This window comes from Saimiri boliviensis, chromosome 9 (assembly GCF_048565385.1).
Source record: "Saimiri boliviensis isolate mSaiBol1 chromosome 9, mSaiBol1.pri, whole genome shotgun sequence".
NCBI classification, from domain to species: domain Eukaryota; kingdom Metazoa; phylum Chordata; class Mammalia; order Primates; family Cebidae; genus Saimiri; species Saimiri boliviensis.
The window spans coordinates 30560662-30582098 of NC_133457.1; the positions used below are offsets into that span (position 1 = coordinate 30560662).

A 21437-nucleotide genomic window follows, 5' to 3' on the forward strand; every position below is an offset into this window, starting at 1 on the left:
ACTTAGAATGCTGAGGTGGGAGGATCACCTAAGTTCAGGAGGTTGAGGCTGTGGTGAGCCTAGATCATGCCACCGCACTCCAGCCTGGGTGACAGAGTGAAACCCTGTTTCAAAAAACAAGCAAAAACCAAAATAACTCTTTTATAATAGAGTACTAGTGGCTTTGCTAGATATTTTACATACAGTATATCATTTCATCCTCACAAGAACCTTTTAAAAATAGGAACAGACACTTGTTAAATATAAGGTAACTTAGCATCAAAGAGTTAAGTAACTTGCGTAGGGTTACTTAGCTTATAAGTCATAGAGCTAGAATTTTAACCCTGGTCTTACTCTAAAGAACTAATAACCAGGCTTCTAATTTCTTATAATTCTTTGTGTCCTCAGTTTACTTGCAAAAAAAAAACTGGAGATACTTGTAAACAGTTTCCCTAAGTACCAGAAAAACATCTGTAGTGGAATCACCTGGGAATCTTTTTCAGTTTGTGGATGTCAGAGCTCCATCTGAAAAGAAGACTCTTCAGAGAGGGGTCTTGGAAATCAGTTTTTGTTAGGTTTGTTTGTTCTGCTGTTTCTTTTAGCTCCCTTAGTAGGCATTTTATCTAAATATTTTTAAAATAAGATAGATATAGCTTGAAAATGGGAGCAGTTGATAAATTAAGAAGACAGCAGTTTTGAATTTCTACACAGCTTATTTTTCTAATATGTAATTTACACTAAAACTAGTTTAAAAGCAGTATAAAATGTTAGGTTGAACAATACGAAATTGCTCATAATTGACCATTTTTTACCTATAACAATGACGATTTTATATTTTAATATGTTTATGTTTTTCAGTTTTTCCCTCAGGGATAAGTTCACTGTAATTGCAGCCATGCCATTTATGTTTTTATTCTAAAAGTTTAACTTTGTCATTTCTTGTTCCAGTGATTGCAGTAATAGCGGCCACCCTCTTCCCTCTTTGGCCAGCAGAAATGAGAGTAGGTGTTTATTACCTCAGTGTGGGTGCAGGCTGTTTTGTAGCCAGCATTCTTCTCCTTGCTGTTGGTAAGTATTGTTATTTTAAAACTGACCTCACGTGCTGTTGGTAAGTATTATTATAAAACTGACCTCAAGAAGGTTGGTATTGAGCAGTTGGACTGCAGTTTGGAGCTTCAGTAAAGCTTAAGAAAGATTAATGGAAATAAATCAAGAGGTATATGATCCTACTTTCTGAGTCAAATCTCAAAACTCAGACTTGATTAGATCTGTTTCGTCTGCAGAAAAAGGATTTATTACATCTTTTTAAAATGTTTTTAAATTATTAAGATTATTTTTTTATTGACAAATTGTAATTGTGTACATTTTTGGGGTACAGTGTGATATTTTGGTGTATGTGTACAATGTTGAATGATTAAATCAGGCTAATCACTTTTCTTGCCTACCATTGTGAAACATTTGAAATTTACTTAGTTGTTTTGAAATATACTGTACATTATTATATCTTAATTTGCAAATAGGTACACTTTAAAAATTTGTTACAGCAAAGGCTTTTAATATTTTTCCAGTGGTCATTTATTGAACGTAGTACTTTGAGTAAAACATGTTTTAATTTTGACTTAGAAAAAAATGAAACATCTACTAAATAATCTATGCATATATTTAATAAATGGTTCTAAACAGTTGATTTGCCATTTGGGGGAAAATCAGTAACTTTCACCCAGGTACCAAAATACTAGATGCAATAAGGAGTTAATGTTTTAAAAATCAAGTAGGAAATTATAAGTAAATGAATTTTCCACATTTCTGGATGATTGGAATCTTTCATAGTTTATTTGTTTAGAGGAAGGGTCTTGCTCTGTCACCCAGGCTGAAGTGTAGTGGCGAGATCATAGCTCATTGCAGCCTTGAACTCCTGGGCTCAAGCAGTCCTCCTGCCTCAGCCTCCCAAGTAGCAAGGAATGCTGGTGCGTGCAATCATGCCTGGCTTTTTAGCGGGGTATGAGGGAGATAGGGTATCATTTTGCCCAGGCCGGTCTTGACCTCCTGGCTTCAAGCGATCCTCCAGTATTGTCCCCCAGAGTGCTGAGATTATAATAATGACCCCACATCTGGCCATCTTTCATAGATTAAAAAGCAGTGTAGGCCAGGCATGGTGACTCACACCTATAATCCCAATAGTTTGGGAGGCGGAGGTGGGTGGATCACCTGAGGTCAGGAGTTCAAGACCAGCCTGGCAAACATGGTAAAACCCCATCTCTACTAAAAATACAAAAATTAGTTGGGCGTGGTGGCATACGCCTGTAATTTCAGCTGCTTGAGAGGCTGAGGCAGGAGAATCACTTGAACCCGGGAGGCAAAGCTTGCAGTGAGCTGAGATCATGCCACTGCACTCCAGCCCGGGTGACAGAGTGAGACTCTGTCTCCAAAAAAAAAGCAATATAAAAATATCAAAAAAGGCTAGTAAATTTCCATCACATAAGAATAAAAGAGACCCTGTCATATCAAACAGACAAAATTAAAAACAAGCACAAACTGAGAGACTGGCAAAAGATTACAATTCTCATTTACTCATACCAGTTGATAAGAGGACTGGAATATTAAATGACAAAGGTACCAACACCCTTTCATTCTTTAGGAGAGGGAATAAAAAACAAATATAAATACGTAAAAATGCTCATCACTAGTAATTAAACAATGAAATTAAAATAGTGAGGTATTTTTCCCTTCTTTAAGGAAATTTTTTTTTTTTTTAAGACAGAGTTTCGCTCTTGTTACCCAGGCTGGAGTGCAATGGCGCGATCTGGGCTCACTGCAACCTCCGCCTCCTGGGTTCAGGCAATTCTCCTGCCTCAGCCTCCTGAGTAGCTGGGATTACAGGCATGCACCACCATGCCCAGCTAATTTTTTTGTATTTTTAGTAGAGTCGGGGTTTCACCATGTTGACCAGGATGGTCTCGATCTCTTGACCTCGTGATCCACCCACCTCGGCCCCCAAAGTGCTGGGATTACAGGCTTGAGCCACCGCACCTGGCCAGGAAATTTTTTTTTAATGGTAATAATCAAAGGCCAGAGAGGGTTGATTGGAAGGAAATGCATCCAAATGTGAATAATGGTGACAATTATTATTTTAACTTTTTAATTTACATTTGTCTGTTTTCCTACAGTGAACATGTTACTTTATCCAGGAAAAAAATCAACAAATATTTTACTTAAAATCCTAGTCCTTGAAAATTTGCCATAGAGACTGGGGAGTTGTAACTTTTCATCTTGGGAAAGATACATGAATTTTTCTCAGCTTATCTAAGGCCATCTAATAATGTAGCATATGATTTACCTACATTAAATTTTAATTATATTGAATTATGTTAGCATATGCTATGAAGTTCTGATTATTTTCTCCAAAAGGCAAATCAACTTTTTTGCCAAGACACAGGAATATTTCTTTATAAAAGAAAGAAAAAAAAAACCCACATTATTGACCTATATATATTGTTAGTGGATACAATCGAATCATCTGCACTGGGTGCATTATAAAGCATTACTCCTATGGCCCCAAGGAATTTCCCTTTATACATCCTTCACACTGCCCATTAAGGTATCCTGGATTGGTGCCACCAAGAGCTTATCCAATATCTTTCTTCAGTCCATTACTGTTACGGACCTTTACTTCTCTATGATTCCTGACAGAGTGAAGCCTTCTCCACCCTCCTATTATTATTTTCTTCCTCTATCTTATTTAGTTATTTAGTTTATTTATTTATTTTGAGATGGAGTCTCACTGTTGTGGCCCAGGCTGGAGTACAATGGTACAATCTTGGCTCACTGCAACCTCCGCCTCCTGAGTTCAAGTGATTCTCCTGCCTCAGCTTCCCCAGTAGCTGGGACTATAGGTGCCCACCACCACACTCAGCTAATTTTTGTATTTTTTTCACCTTATTTTTTTTTTATTATTATTATACTTTAAGTTCTGGGGTACATGTGCAGAACGTGCATAGTTATACACGTGCCGTGGTGGTTTGCTGCATCTATCATCCCGTCGTCTACATTAGGTATTTCTCCTAATGCTATCCCTCCCCTAGCCCCCTACCACCCAACAGACCCCGGTGTGTGATGTTACTCTCCCTGTGTCCATGTGTTCTCATTGTTCAATTCCCATTTATGAGTGAGAACATGCAGTGTTTGGTTTTCTGTTCTTGTGTTAGTTTGCTGAGAATGATGGTTCCTAGGTTCATCCATGTCCCTGCAAAGGACATGAACTTACCCTTTTTTATGGCTACATAGTATTCCATGGTGTATGTGTGCCACATTTTCCTTATTCAGTCTATCATTGATGGGCATTTGGGTTGGTTCCAAGTCTTTGCTGTTGTGAGCAGTGCTGCAGTAAACATATGATGCATGTGTCTTTATAATAGAATGATTTATAATCCTTTGGGTATATACCCAGTAATGGGATTACTGGGTCAAATGGTATTTCTAGTTCTAGATCCTTTAGGAATCACCACACTGTCTTCCACAATGGTTGAACTAATTTACACTCCCACCAACAGTGTAAAAGCGTTCCTGTTTCTCCACATCCTCTCCAACTATTTGTTGTCTCCAGATTTTTTAATAATTGCTGTTCTAACTGGCACGAGGTGGTATCTCATTGTGGTTTTGATTTGCATTTCTCTAGTGACCAGTGATGATGAGCTTTTTTTTTTTTTTCATGTTTGTTGGCTGCATAAATGTCTCCTTTACAGAAATGTCTGTTCATATCCTTTGCCCACTTTCTGATGGGGTTGTTATTTTTGTCTTATAATTTTTTTTTTGAGACGGAGTTCCGCTCTTGTTACCCAGGCTGGAGTGCAATGGCACGATCTCGGCTCACCGCAACCTCCGCCTCCTGGGTTCAGGCAATTCTCCTGCCTCAGCCTCCTGAGTAGCTGGGATTACAGGCACGCGCCACAATGCCCAGCTAATTTTTTGTATTTTTAGTAGAGACGGGGTTTCACCATGTTGACCAGGATGGTCTCCATCTCTTGACCTCGTGATCCACCCGCCTCGGCCTCCCAAAGTGCTGGGATTACAGGCTTGAGCCACCGCGCCCGGCCAGGACAAATTTCTTAGAATAATTGTTGAGTCAAAGGATTTGAACTTTTCTTTTTTCTTTTTTTTTTTTTGAGACGGAGTTTCGCTCTTGTTACCCAGGCTGGAGTGCAATGGCACGATCTCGGCTCACCGCAACCTCCGCCTCCTGGGTTCAGGCAATTCTCCTACCTCAGCCTCCTGAGTAGCTGGGATTACAGGCACGCGCCACTGCCCAGCTAATTTTTTGTATTTTTAGTAGAGACAGGGTTTCACCATGTTGACCAGGATGGCCTCGATCTCTTGACCTTGTGATCCCCCCAACCTTGGCCTCCCAAAGTGCTCGGATTACAGGCTTGAGCCACCGTGCCCAGCATAAATTTGTTTAAGTTCTTTGTAGATTCTGGATAATTAGTACTTTGTCCGATGGGTAGATTGCAAAATTTTTCTCCTGTTCAGTAGGTTGCCTGTTCACTCTCATGATAGTTTCTTTTGCTGTACAGAAGCTCTTTAGTTTAATTAGATTTCATTTGACAATTTTGGCTTTGGTTACCATTCTCTTTTTTCCATTGTTTGGAATCGTTTCAGAAGGAATGCTACCAACTCCTCTTTGTACCTCTGGTAGAATTCAGCTGTGAACTCGTCAATTTTTATATTTTTAGTAGAGACAGGGTTTCACCATGTTGGCCAGGCTAGTCTCAAACTCCTGACCTTAGGTGATCCGTCCACCACAGTCTCCGTAAGTGCTGAGATTTACAGGTGTGAGTCATCATGCCCAGCCTCCTTCCTTTGGCTTAGTAACCTCTAGCAGCAGAAAAATCCCCTGCTGCTTTTAACATGGAACATAGGCAAATTTGCAGGCCAAGAAATAACATCTAAGCCTGCTTGAATTTAGTGTCAGTGTAATACCTGTATCAAGAAGGAAAAAAAACTTTGATCTGACATTAGGCATAATAAAATTGGTGCTTTTTGCCTTTCAAATCCCTGAAATTTAGAAACTCCTTGGAAATTTTTAGCAAAGGTTTAGCCCCACTGAGTAGAATTATTCTACTTGCTTATTTTTAAATTAAAACAGTGTTCACAATAGTTTATGGTTATTACATAGTTGCTGTTTAAAATATTGTTTCTTCAATAGTCCTTTTAAATAAATTTTTGTTGTAAATATGTTGTGGATTAAAATATGCATTATGAACCAAATAGTCTTTTGAATTATACTGGGAAACAAACCCAACATTTTATGTTGATTCTCTTAGAAAATGCAATTCCAAATATACTTTCAAATAATTAGATATTTCTTATATATTATGCTTTGAAGTCTCTCTCTCTGTATATATATATATATATATATATATATATATATATATATATATGCAAACTATCAAGTCTCTCTCTCTCTCTATATATATATATATATGTCTCCCATATATATATATGCATACTATGAAGTCTCTCTCTCTCTCTCTCTCTCTCTATATATATATATATATATATATATATGAAGACAGGGTCTTGCTCTGTTGCCCAAGGTAAAGTACCTGGCAGAATTGTAGCTCATTGTACCCTCGAACTCCTGGGCTCAAGCAATCCTCCCACCTCAGCCTCCTGAGTAGCTGGGACTGACTATAGGAGCATGCTGCCATGCCCAGCTAATTTATTTTTAAGAGTCAGGGTCTTGAAGTATTATATATTGGTTATAATTATATTTGACATTTCTTTGAATATCCGTTGTTTAATATTGCCATTTAAAATAAGACCTTTGGCACTTTTCTAAAATCTGTCACTTTTAGTATAGGAATGGTATTATAGTACATGTCACAGCTTCCCCAAAATTCTTCCCTTTTCACTCTCGGTAATCTAGTGCCACATAGCAAAAACTGCAAAACATGAACATTCTTCCATATCATTTGTATGTGATAAGAAATTAGACTTTATTTGTGCCATTTCTATATTGCTTTTTCTTTGGTTTAATACAAGATTTCATATTAAGAACCATCTGCCTTACAATCCTATAAAACCTATCATAGCCTCATAATTGGAGAAAAAAAATGTACAGCCTCTTTAAATTCATTATCTCAGTGGATTATTCTTAAATTATAATTTTAAGCATATTTACCTTTTCTGTTTATACCACAGAAGATTCTAATGTATATAGGAGTCTTTCAGAATATTTACATTCTTGTAAAAATAAAAACGGCTATTTAAAAAAGACAAAACAGCTATAACTTTTTTTCCATTTATACAAAGCAAAATAATGGAAGATACACAGGTGAGCTTTTTTCAGGTTTTCTATGAAAACAATGTTAGAATTATCTAAAAAAAAAATCCTGTCATAATTGGTTAGTCTGTAACATTCACATAATCATCATTACCTTTTAAAAAATAGGAGAAATCAGTCAGGTCTGCATAATTGGTAAATTTAGAGAAAACTAAATATTGGGGTTTGTGATAACTCATTACTACAATTTTTTTTTATTGCATTTTACATTCTGGGATACATGTAAAGAACATGCAGGATTGTTGCATAGGTACATAAATGGCAATGTAGTTTGCTGCCTCCGTCCGCATCACCTATATTTGTCATTTCTCCCCATGTTATACCTTCCCAACTCCATATCCCCCGCTGTCCCTCCCTTGGTCCCCCCCAACAGACCCCAGTGTGTGATGCTCCCCTCTCTGTGTCCATGTGTTCTCACTGTTCAATACCCGCCTGTGAACGAGAACATGCAGTGCTTGATTCTCTGTTCCTCTGTCAGTTTGCTGAGAATGATGGTTTCCAGGTTCAGCCATGTCCCTACAGAGGACACGAACTCATTGTTTTTTATGGCTGCGTAGTATTCCATGGTGTATATGTGCCACATTTTCCCTGTCCAGTCTATCATTGATGGGCATTTGGATTGGTTCCAAGTCTTTGCTATTGTAAATGGTGCTGCAGTGAACATAGGTGTGCATGTGTCCTTATAATAGAACGATTTATAATCCTTTGGGTATATACTCAGTAATGGGATTGCTAGTTCAAATGGAATTTCTATTTCTAGGTCCTTGAGGAATTGCCACACTGTCTTCCACAGTGGCTGAACTAATTTTAACACTCCCACCAACAGTGTAAAAGTGTTCTTGTTTCTCCACATCCTCTCCAGAATCTATGTTGTCTCCAGACTTTTTAATTGCCATTCTAACTGGTGTGAGATGGTATCTCAGTGTAGTTTTGATTTGCATTTCTCTAATGACCAGTGATGATGAGCATTTTTTCATATGTTTGTTGGCCTCATATAAGTCTTCTTTGGAAAAGTGTCTGTTCATATCCTTTGCCCACTTTTGAATGGATTTGTTTGTTTTCTTATAAATCTGTTTTAGTTCTTTGTAGATTTTGGAATAAGTCCTTTGTCAGATGGGTAGATTGCAAAAATTTTTTACCATTCTGTTGGTTGCCGGTTCACTCTAATGATTGTTTCTTTTGCTGTACAGAAGCTCTGGAGTTTAATTAGATCCCATTTGTCTATTTTGGCTTTTGTTGCCAATGCTTTTGGTGTTTTAGTTATGAAGTCCTTGCCTATGCCTATGTCCTGGATGGTTTTGCCTAGGTTTTCTTCTAACATTTTTATGGTGTTAGGTCTTATCTTTTAAGTCTTTAATCCATCTGGAGTTAATTTTAGTGTAAGGTGTCAGGAAGGGGTCCAGTTTCTGCTTTCTACACATGGCTAGCCAGTTTTCCAAACACCATTTATTAAACAGGGAATCCTTTCCCCATTGCTTGTTTTTATCAGGTTTGACAGATGGTTGTAGATGTGTGGCGTTGCCTCCGAGGCCCCTGTTCTGTTTCATTGGTCTATATCTCTGTTTTGGCACCAGTACCATGCTGTTTTGATTACTGTAGCCTGGTAGTATAAAGTCAGGTAGCGTGATGCCTCCAACTTTGTTCTTTTTGCTTAGAATTGTCTCGGCTACGCAGGCTCTCTTTTAGTTCCATATGAAGTTTGAGGTGGTTTTTTCCAGTTCTGTGAAGAGGGTCATAGGTAGCTTGATGGGGATAGTGTTGAAACTATAAATTACTTTGGGCATTATGGCCGTTGTCACAGTATTGATTCTTCCTAACCGTGAGCATGGAATGTTTCTCCATCTGTTTGTGTCCTCTCTTATTTCCTTGAGCAGTGGTTTGTAGTTCTCCTTGAAGAGGTCCTTTACATCCTTTGTTAGTTGTATTCTTAGGTATTTTATTCTCTTTGTAGCAATTCTGAATGGCAGTTTGTTCTTGATTTGGCTCCCTTTAAGTCTGTTATTGGTGTGTAGGAATGCTTGTGATTTTTGCACATTGATTTTGTATCCTGAGACTTTGCTGAAGTTGCTTATTAGTTTAAGGAGATTTTGGGCTGAGACAAAAGGGACTTCTAAATATACAATCACGTCATCTGCACATAGAAACAATTTGACTTCCTCCTTTCCTAATTGAATACCCTTTATTTCTTTTTCTTGCCTAATTGCTCTGCCTAGAACTTGCAATACTATATTGAATAGGAATGTTGAGAGAGGGCATCCTTGTCTAGTGCCAGGTTTTCAAGGGAATGCTTCCAGTTTTTGCCCATTCAGTATGATATTGGCTGTGGGTTTTTTCATAAATAGCTTTTATTATTTTGAGATACATTCCACCAATACCTAGTTTATTGAGAGTTTTTAGCGTAAAGCACTGTTGAATTTGTCAAAGGCCTTCTCTGCATCTATTGAGATAGTCATGTGGTTTTTGTCTTTGGTTCTGTTTATATGGTGAATTACGTTTATAGACTTGCATATGTTGAACCAGCCTTGCATCCCCGGGATGAAGTCTACTTGATTGTGATGGATAAGCTTTTTGATGTGTTGTTGCAATCGGTTTGCCAGTATTTGATTGAAGATTTTTGCATCTATGTTCATCATGGATATTGGCCTGAAGTTTTCTTTTTTTGTTGAGCCTCTGCTGGGTTTTAGTATCAGGATGATTTTGGTCTCATAGAATGATTTGGGGAGGATTCCCTCTTTTTGGATTGTTTGGAATAGTTTCAGAAAGAGTGGTACCAGCTCCTCTTTGTATGTCTGGTAGAATTTGGCTGCGAACCCATCTGGACCTGGGCTTTTTTTGGTTGGTTGGCTATTAATTGCTGCCTCAACTTTAGCCCTTGTTATTGGTCTATTCAGGGTTTCAACTTCTTTCTGATTTAGGCTTGGGAGAGTGCAGGTGTCCAGGAATTTATCCATTTCTTACAGGTTTACTGGTTTATGTGCTTAGTTGTTTGTAGTAATCTCTGATGGTGGTTTGTATTTCTGTGGAATCAGTGGTGATATCCCCTTTATCATTTTTTATTGCATCTATTTGATTCTTCTCTCTTTTCTTTTTTATTAATCTGGCTAGCAGTCTATCTATTTTGTTGGTCTTTTCAAAAAACCAGCTCCTGGATGTATTGATTTTTTGTGTCTGTCTCCTTCAGTTCTGCTCTGATCTTAGTTATTTCTTGTCTTCTGCTAGCTTTTGAGTTTTTTTAATCTTGCTCCTCTAGCTCTTTCAATTTGGACGATAGGGTGTTGATTTTATATCTTTCCTTGCTTCTCACATGGGCATTTATTGGTATAAATTTTCCTCTAGACACTGCTTAAATGTGTCCCAGAGATTCTGGTATGTTGTTTCTTCGTTCTCATTGGTTTCAAAGAGCATCTTTATTTCTGCCTTCATTTCATTGTTTATCCAGTCAACATTCCAGAGCCAGTTGTTCAGTCTCCATGAAGTTGTGTGGTTCTGAGTTAGTTTCTGAATTCTGAGTTCTAATTTGATTGCACTGTGGTCTGAGAGACTGTTATGATTTCTGTTCTTTTGCATTTGCTGAGGAGTGATTTACTTCCAATTATGTGGTTAATTTTAGAGTGGGTTTGATGTGGTGCTGAGAAGAATGTATATTCTGTGGATTTGGGTTGTAGAGTTCTGTAAATGTCTATTTGGTTTGCTTGGTCCAGGTCTGAGTTCAAGTCCTGAATATCCTTGTTAATTTTCTCTCTCGTTGATCTGTCTAATATTGATGGTAGAGTGTTAAAGTCTCCCACTGTTATTGTGTGGGAGTCTAAATCTCTTCGTAGGTTATTAAATACTTGCTTTATATATTTGGGTGCTCCTATATTGGATGCATATATATTTAGGATCGTTAGCTCTTCTTGTTGCATTGATCCTTTTACCATTATATAGTGCCCTTCTTTGTCTCTTTTGCTCTTTGTTGGTTTAAAGTCTATTTTATCAGAGACTAGGATTGCAACTCCTGCTCTTTTTTGCTCTCCATTTGCTTAGTAGATCTTCCTCCATCCCTTTATTTTGAGCCTGTGTGTATCCTTGCATGTGAGATGGGTTTCCTGGATACAGCACACCGATGAGTTTTGACTTTTTATCCAATTTGCCAGTCTGTGTCTTTTTATTGGTGCATTTAGCCCATTTACATTTAAGGTTAATATTGTTATGTGTGAATTTGATCCTGTCATTTTGATGTTAGCTGGTTGTTTTGCCTGTTAGTTGATGTAGTTTCTTTACTGTGTCGATGCTCTTTACCATTTGGTATGTTTTTGGAGTGGCTGGGACTGGTTGTTCCTTTCTATGTTTAGTGTGTCTTTCAGGAGCTCTTGTAAAGCAGGCCTGGTGGTGATGAAATCTCTCAGCAATTGCTTCTTCATAAAGGATTTTATTTCTCCTTCACATATGAAGCTTAGTTTGGCTGGATATGAAATTCTAGGTTGAAAGTTCTTTTCTTTAAGGATGTTGAATATTAGCCCCCACTCTCTTCTGACTTTTGTAGGGTTTCTGCTGAGAGATCTTCTGTGAGTCTGATAAGCGTCCTTTTGTGGGTAACCCAACTTTCTGTCTGCCCTTAGCATTTTTTCCTTCATTTCAACCCTGGTGAATCTGATGATTTTGTGCCTTGGGTGTTGCTCTTCTTGAGGAATTTCTTTGTGGTGGTCTCTGTATTTCCTGGACTTGAATGTTGGCCTGCCTTGCTAGGTTGGGGAAGTTTTCCTGGGTAATATCCTGAAGAGTGTTTTCCAGCTTGGATTCATTCCCTCTCTCACATTCAGGTACACCTGCCAAACATAGGTTAGGTCTTTTCACATAATCCATATGTCTTGGAGGCTTTGTTCATTTCTTTTTACTCTTTTTTTTCTAATCTTGCCTTCTCGTTTTATTTCATTGAGTTGATCTTCAATGTCTGATATCTTTTCTTCTGCTTGGTTGATTTGGCTATTGAAACTTGTGTATGCCTTGCGAAGTTCTCGTGTTGTGTTTTTCAGCTCCATGAATTCATTTGTATTTCTCTCTAAGCTGTTCATTCTCGCTAGCATTTCATCAAACCTTTTTTCAAGGTTCTTAGTTTCTTTGCATTGGGTTAGAACATGTTCTTTTAGCTCAGAGAAGTTTGTTATTATCCACCTTCTGAAGCCTGTTTCTGTCAGTTCTCACTCATTCTCCATCCAGTTCTCACTCATTCTCCATCCAGCCTTGCTAGTGAGGAGTTGTGATCCCTTGGAGGAGGAGAGGCATTCTGGTTTTGGGTATTTTCATCCTTTTTGCGCTGGTTTCTTCCCATCTGTGTGGATTTATCTGCCTGTGGTCTTTGTGGTTGATGACTTTCAGATGGGGTCTCTGAGTGGCCGTCCTTTTTGTTGCTGATGAAGTTATTTCTTTCTGTTTCTTAGTTTTCCTTCTAACAGTCTGGCTGCCTTGCTGTAGGACTGCTGGAGGTCCACTCCAGACCCTGCTTGCCTGGGGATCACCTGCAGTGGCTGCAGAACTGTAAGGGTTGCTGCCAGTTTCTTCTTCTGTTACCTTTGTCCCAGAAGGATACTCATCAGATGTCAGTCTGAGCTCTCCTTTATGAGGTGACTCTTTGGTTATACAGGGGTCGGGGAGCTGGTTGAGGAGACAGTCTGTCCCTTATAGGAACTGAAGTGCTGAGCTGTGAGCTCCGTTATTCTGTTCAGAGCTGCTGGGCATGTACTTTTAAATCTGCTGCAGCAGAACTCATAACCGCCTTTTTTTCCCGGGTGCTCTGTCCTGGGAAGGTGGGGCTTTTTATCCATAAGGTCCTGTCATTTTGCTGCCTTTTTTTCAGAGATGCCCTGCCCAGCAAGAATGTAGCCTAGTCATAGTCTGCCAGCAGAGGCGTTGCTGAGCTGCTGTGGGCTCTGTCCAGCTGCTGTGCAAACTTCCAGTTTTGTTTATAGGATTATAGGTAGAACTGCTTCAGTAATGGCAGTCTACCTCTGTAATGACAGACTGCCTCGGTAATGGCAGACGCCCTTCCCCTCCAAAGAGCTGGACTGTCCCGGGTCCAGCTGTGCTTGCTGTGAAACTCTCAATCCAGAGCGTTTCAGATCGCTGGTCTTTGTGGGGGTGGGACTAGCCGAGCCAGATCACCTGGCTCCCTGTTTCAGCCCCCTTTTTTTCAGTTGAATGGGCGACTCTGTCTCTCAGGCATTCCAGTCGCCAGTTGAAATGGCACCTGGATTTGTGTGAGTTTTTGTGTGGAGACCTGCTGTGCCAGCTGAAACAGCCGTGTTGGAGACTCATGGTGCTTTTCTACCAGGGAATCTCCTGGTCTGTAGGCAGTAAAAATTCGTTTGGAAATGCAGTGATGACACACTCTCTGCGTTTTTGCTGGGAACTGCAATCCAGAGCTATTCCTATTTGGCCATCTTGGATCCTCTCCCCACATACCTCTTTTAATCAGGCTTTTCAGTGTGTCTGAGTTTGAGAACCAGTAAGAGTCAATAGTGGAAGTCATTACTACAAATTTTAAAATTCAAATTCCATTTTTATATCATAATATAGTATTATCAAAGAATAAACCTTATGTGTTTAAGTGTTCTTGCTTTCATTAACATTGTATTTTTCCTAATATTGAGAGAATTAGTCTTTAAAAAGTAAAAATTATATAATTTACCTAATTAATAAAACAGAAAGATCAGGTTTAGTGGCTCACAACTGTGATCCCAGCTACTTGAGAGGCTGAGGTGAGAGGATTGCCTAAAGCCAGGAGTTCAAGACTGGCCTGGACAACATAGCAAGAACCTGTCTCCAGCCGGGCGCAGTGGCTCAAGCCTGTAATCCCAGCACTTTGGGAGGCTGAGGCGGGTGGATCACGAGGTCAAGAGATGGAGACCATCCTGGTCAACATGGTGAAACCCCGTCTCTACTAAAATACAAAACATTAGCTGGGCATGGTGGCGCGTGCCTATAATCCCAGCTACTCAGGAGGCTGAGGCAGGAGAATTGCCTGAACCCAGGAGGCGGAGGTTGCGGTGAGGTGAGGTCACGCCATTGCACTCCAGCCTGGGTAACGAGGGAAACTCCGTCTCAAAAAAAAAAAGAGCAAGAACCTGTCTCTAAAAGTAGGGAGAGAGAAAGAGGCGGGGGAGAGAAAGGGGAAGAGAAAGAGAGAGAGAGAGGGAGGGTAGGTAGATGAGAGAGAGAGAGATTAGATAGATAGATGATAGATATATACCTGTAATCCTAGCACTTTGGGAGTTTGAGCCCAGGAGTTCAAGACCAGACTGGGCAACATGGCAAGACCCTATCCCTACAAAAAATACACAAATTAGCTGAGCATGGTTGGCATGTACCTGCTACTTAGAGGTTGAGGTGGGAGGATCACGAGCCCAGGAGGTTGAGGCAGCAGCAGGTCATGATTGTGCCACTGCACTCCAGCCTGGGCAACTAAGACGTTGTCCTCAACAAATAAATAAGACAAAAAGGATTAAAAGATGGAAACTTTCTAATACTGGGATTCTTTATCCAGGGATAATTTATACTTTAGACAGAGTAAGCATGTGTCCTGGACCAAGATACATACAGGGATCCACAGAAATATTTTGATTTTTATTTCTTTTAAATCAGAAGTAGTAATGTGTATACATGTATGTAATAGTAAACCTTTGCAATATATTATTTTATTTTTTGAGATGGAGTGTCGCTTTGTCCCCCAGGCTGGAGTACAGTGGCGAGATCTCGGCTCACTGCAACTTCTGCCTTCCAGGTTCAAGGGATTCTCCTGCCTCAGCCTCCTGAGTAGCTGGGATTACAGGCACACACCACCATGCCCAGCTAATTTTTGTATTTTTTTTTTAAGTAGAGACGGGGTTTCACCGTGTTGGTCAGGCTGGTCTCAAACTCCTGACCTCATGGTGTGCCTGCCTTGGCTTCCCATAGTGCTAAGATTACAGATGTGAGCCACCGCACCCGGCCTATGCAGTATTTTTTTGTGTTTATACAAATGTATAGAAAATATAGTCATGTGTGTACCTATGCAACAATCTTGCATGTTCTTCACATGTACCCCAAAACCTAAAATGCAATAAAAATAAATAAATAAATAAATAAAAATAAACAAATAAAATGAAGATAATCAAGGAAAAAAAGAAAATATGGTCATAAATGTGGTCATAAATGTATAGAAAATATAATTTTTAGTTTTTGTGGAAGAAGTCCTTTACAAAGGCAAAACAGTTTAGGGCCTTGGGAAGTCATGATGCAGCCCTTCTTTTTCCTTCTTAAAGGCTTCCTTCCTAAACATCTTTTATAATTTAATTTTATTCTTCTTTTCCTACACCATGATCTTATGTATACTTAAATTTCCAACTGATTGCTATGTGTATTGAAGCATAGTATCACAAGTACATTAATCAGAGGTGCATATCCATGAAACAACACCCAGATGGAAAAAATAAGTAATTTTTTTCAGAGTGACATTATTGCATTGTGTCCTCAAGTTCGTAGCAGTGTTCTGCCCCTAGAATACTGTGATAGCTGCTACACTAGTCAGGAAATTTCTTGTTGTTTTCAAGTATGCAGTGGTGTAATTATAGCTCACTGTAGCTCACTGCAGCTTTGAGCTCCTGGGCTCAAGTAGCTGGGATTAGCACTCCCAGTCAGGATTTAAATACTCGTATTTAAGGTGTATGAAATATGTAAATCATAAAACTGTTTTCCCAGCTTTTCATTAACAAATATTCTCTCTGAGGCAGTGTCTGAATTACTCAATTAGAGAAATGTTTCTCCCCTCAGCTCGATGCATTCTGTTTCTCATCATTTGGCTCATAACTGGAGGAAGGCACCACTTTTGGTTCTTGCCAAATCTGACTGCTGATGTGGGCTTCATTGACTCCTTCAGGCCTCTGTACACACATGAATACAAAGGACCAAAAGCAGACTTAAAGAAAGATGAGAAATCTGAAACCAAAAAGCAGCAGAAGTCCGACAGTGAGGAAAAGTCAGACAGTGAGAAAAAGGAAGATGAGGAGGGAAAAGTAGGACCAGGAAATCATGGAACGGAAGGCTCAGGAGGAGAGCGGCATTCAGACACGGACAGTGACAGGAGGGAGGATGATCGATCCCAGCACAGCAGTGGAAATGGAAATGATTTTGAAATGATAACAAAAGAGGAACTGGAACAGCAAACAGATGGGGATTGTGAAGAGGAGGAGGAAGACGACAGTGATGGGGAAACACCTAAATCTTCACATGAAAAATCATAATCTGACTAATTTGGGGACTGAATGAATTAAGTACAAGAGGTTGGATTTTCTATGTTGGCTGATTATTATATTAAACATGGCATTTGTAGCATTCTTTAAATTCTGTTTACTGAAATGTATTTGACATTCAAGCAGTTACATTCAGTACTTCATTTTATAGAATATTGGCACTATTATTGGTACAGTTTAAAGCCATTAATACATTTTATCCATTTGATAATTTTACAGTAAGTAGGTCTCATTCATTTTGACAGTTATCAGATATGTACTTTCCACAGTTAAATTTACATTAATGGCATTTTTGATAGTTGTATGGCTTTTTACTGTTAGACTAATCAAAAATAACTTTAAAAGGAACAGAGAAACTCCAACATTTCAGATTATGCATAGTTATGTAGCCATTTCACAGTTTATTTAAGATGCATAAATTCATTGTTCTTAATAGTTAAGCTTTTATTTTTCATTATAAAATTATACCAGGAAATTTCTTAAGACTCTGAGTTAGCAGAGTTCAAAACTGTTTTATGGAAACAAGCCAACTAGTAACAATCCAGCAACATTTCTAGTTTAGCTAAATTCTTTTTCCAATGTAGGAAATCCACACTGATTTGTACGTCTGATTCAGAGAAAGATGGTCATCTCCAACAGAGAAAGTGAACAGCACTGGTTGGAAGGTGATGTCTCTCCCTCCTTCCTCCCTCCCAATTCGTTGTCGTAACGTAAAGTGTATTCTGTACATAATTTACAAATAAAACATTTTATTTTAATTGTTACGTATTATTTAGGTATTTCTCAACCCTTAAATTCATAAAATTAAGACCATGTAAGGATATGTTTTTAGAGAAATGGAGGTTTCAGTAACCCACAACATTTATGATCTTTCTACAGCAGCTTCAGTTTTGTGCCAACATTCCATGTATTTTGAATATGAGCAAAAACTGATCTTTATTAAATAAGAGCAGACTTAAAGTAGCTTTGTACGCCTTAATGTTTATTTTGATTTATTTCAAATCTTTACATTCAAAAATGAGATACTGTATTATCAGACTAGGAGGCATTGCTGTGAAAGATAATTTCCTATTCTAAAATACCAAATTTAAAATAAAGATAATAAAACAGAGAACTATTGGACTCTAATTGCTTCGAACTAGTTTTGCAGTTTGATTTTATGTCTTGTACATCTCAGTTACAAGTCTTTTGGAAAACTCTTGTTTACTTATGAGCATAATCATTCCTTGGAGTTATACTTTTATAAACTAATAATGAATATTAAATGATTTTCCTTCAGTCACAGTGAGAGCATTTTGCTTTGTGGTTTAAATAGGTAGTGTATGTAAGTCTTTTCTTTAGGCTGTTTCTCATCTAAGTGTTCGAATTAAAGATGTTAAATTTTTCTAATTGTGAAAAATACGTTTTTTGTATCATTGACACATTTTATTAAACATGGCTTGATTGCTTCTTTATAGTAGTCCCTGCAAGTGGACAGAAATATGGCTATTTGATGTTAATGCAACTATGTCAAGGCTGCAATCACTTTAAGAGTTTCTTTTTAGCAAATGTTCATTGATTAAGTGCCTGGGTATTTTCCCCTCCCACTCGCAGAGCTCTGCTACTTTATTTCCACAGTAAGCATATATATAATGATCGCTTCTGAGTTTCTTCATCACCAGTAACATTGATACCTATTTTGGGGTATAAAAGTGCTGTTTTTTCAGAAATGAAAATGATTTTATTCACCTCTACTTTTCTTTGATAATACCCAGGCACTCAATATTTATCCTGAAATTTTTTATAATGTATGTACTTTGTTCTAGTCTTAAAGACATTGGGAGCATGGCCATCAGGAAAGTCAGCTTCTTACTGATGTGTGTGGATTCTTACAGAATGTTAGTACAAATTTTTATAAATATTTGGTGATCCCTGGGGGAAAATATCATTCTTATTATGGTTAGAAAATGAATTAGAAATTTCAGCTCAGTTTCTATTTTACTATTCAAGTTGTGTACTTTAAACAAATATAAAAATCAAAGGCTGCCTCTATTACAATCCTCAGTGGAATAGATGGCTATCTTTCTTGGCTAACATTAAATATTCTTGTACCAGAGCATGGAAAATTATTTATAATTGTTAATAGAATGGTGATTTTTTTTTTTAAAGAACTTCAGATTTGCTATGCTGCTGTAAGTAGAAGCACGAAGCTTTTTGATCATGTAGGGTTTATTTTAGAGGGTATCAATTGGCCTAACTAAGCAGGATTGAATTTACCAGAGGCTAAATTCAGATAGTAAGAATAATGCATATGTGATTGTTCTTAAAGTCAATGTATTAAATAAGGTATTTTTCCTTTTCCCTCTTACTGGATTCTTTAATTTTCAAACCATATGTCCTAGATAGCATTAATGAAATAATATAGATTTAGTTGACTACTCTTCAGGAAGTAATAAATTTTAATATATCACGTTGAAATTATGCAGTGGTGATGGATTTTGGTGTTTCCTCCCTCCTGGTTTTACATCATGAGTATCAATTAGCTGCTGACAAAAAAAAAAAAAAACTTGTGTCTTTTGTAAATTGAATTTTTTAAAATCTTTATTAGGAACTGGAAAACAGCAAGTATGGTTGATTCTCATTTTCAAGATAGTTATGTTCTATAAATTCACTGCAAACACTGAATCAGCAAATACGGAACCGAGGGGGGAAATACAGGGCTCAGCTTCCGCAAGCCGCTGGCCACGTTTTCATCAAGCAGTCAGCACGTAAGTTTCTGTTGGAAAGACACTTTACTTAATACAGTCGATTCATTAACACTGAAGTCATGACCAACAACACTGTAACTCATGCCTGAATGAAGCTTACCTAACACACAAGCTTCATAAGGCACATAACAGCCTTTTTGCCCTTTGGAACAGCTTTTTGCCCTTAGCACTATGCTTGGGGGCCATTTTAAACAGTGAAATTAAAGAAAAAAAAAAAAAAGAAAAAAGCAAAAACCGTGGCGTTCAAGTAAAAAGGACACATTTACACACATTTACAGTATGAGAGCTGGAACATGGCCTTGTTCAACCTCAGCTGAGAATATGTTCAAGCTCAGCAAGTTTTCTGCTGCACTGCAAAATTTAGGTTAGGCAAATTCACAAATACGGAATCCGCGAATAATGAGGATCAACCGTACCAACTGTACTTAACTATATTTTAAAGCTGTGACATTTATCTACCTGGTTTATAGAATAGAATTTATTGCTGAATCATGCTCCAGTATTTGAGTGACATTTTAAATATCCTATGTCTGAAAGTAATTCCTAATTGTGTAGTAGATAATTTGCTTTTACTGTTTCAGGTCTCTGTTTATTCACTCAGTAATACTGAGCACTTAACCATGTACCAGAATTTTACGAGGCACAATAATGAATAAAAATACAATTCTACCCTCTTGCACCATCAAATAGCGTGTTAAGTGCTATGGCAGCAATTCCCCATATATGCAGGATCTCTCTTTTTCCCCTCCAGCTCCACTCTGCTCTCCGCCCACAAAGCTGACCTGAATGGACCACTCCTATGCCTCCGATGCCTCCTGGCTTCTGAGTGGGTTTGGCCAAGGAGTGTCTTGACCAGGCATCAGAAGATGGTAGGGTGCCTATTTCTTGGCTCTTCTCCCCGGGTTGGGGGGCTGCCTCAGCACTCAAAGGTCACTTCTCCCAAACTCCTCCCCCGCTTTCCAGGTTGCCAGTCCCTGCACTCTTCCTTTCTGGCCAAGGATGATGTCAGTTCTGCTGCCACTATCCTGGAATTGCTGAAGCTACTGTGTTTCCTCTGTGGGTAGCCTATACCTATACTTCTGTGTAATATCTCCTCATAACATCATCATGAAAGAACCATCTGTTTCTTATTGGAACCCAGACCAATACCAAGGAGAAATTCGTAGAGAACAAAAATTCCAGTGAGGAATTACCTCTGTCAGATCCTTATCACCAAAGATTAGAAAAGATCCCATAACTTTATACAGCATGTTGTAAGAATTTCAATAACTAAAATCCTGTTCTAGTGGATGTCATGCAGATAACTACACAAGAAGATGAATTTAAATTAGTCTTCTTTGGCAAACCAATAGCTAAAGCATTTAGTTGTGAGTTTCTGAGTAGGTCCCAATGCATTTATTTCTTTTGTCCAACCTAGCACAGAGACCCTCTGAGACTTTAATTGCATGGCTGTTCAATTCAGATGAAATGTTACTCTGAGAAAGGACATCTTTCCTGAGGTTTATAGTTTTAGGATTGTCCAAAAGGCCTGTGATCTCTTCTTAGCTGGACAGAAAGACGGAAAGATAAGTTAAATTTCAAGGGGGTCAGATCATCACACTTTGGTCTCATGTCATTTTCAGTGATTTCCTAGATCACTTTAATTTTTTGTGTCATGGACTCCTCAGAGTAATGCTTTTTTGTTTGTTTTGAGATGGAGTTTCACTCTGTCTTCCAGGCTGGAGTACAGTGGCAAAATCTCGGCTCACTGCAACCTCCGCCTCCTGAGGGTCAAGTGATCCTTCTACCTCAGCCTTCTGAGTAGCTGGGATTACAGGCACATGCCACCACACCCGGCTAATTTTTGCGTTTTCAGTAGAGACAGGGTTTTGCCGTGTTGGCCAGGCTGATCTTGAACTCCTGACCTCAGGTGATCCACCCGCCTCGGCCTCCCAAAGTGCTGGGATTTCAGACGTGAGCCACCATACCCAGCCAGAATAATGTTTTTAAATGCAGAAAAGGAAATCCATGGGGTTACAAAGGAAACCAATTACACTGCAGTGTGAGCTACCAAAATATGTTAATTTGTGATGTGGTAGTTATAGGTGTACATTTAATAGCCAG

At 38.5% G+C, this 21437-nt stretch overlaps 1 protein-coding gene across 1 annotated transcript in view; it reads left to right on the plus strand.

Moving 5' to 3' along the window:
• Positions 1–20021, plus strand: part of SEC62 (SEC62 homolog, preprotein translocation factor) — a 43382-nt gene extending 23361 nt beyond the window's left edge. Inside the window, exons 7-8 of the mRNA XM_003924954.4 lie at positions 928–1047; positions 16109–20021. Of these exons, the coding sequence (XP_003925003.1) occupies positions 928–1047; positions 16109–16578 (590 nt within the window). The 3' untranslated portion in view covers positions 16579–20021. The remainder of the gene's footprint in view (positions 1–927; positions 1048–16108) is intronic.
• Positions 20022–21437: the final 1416 nt, after the last annotated feature.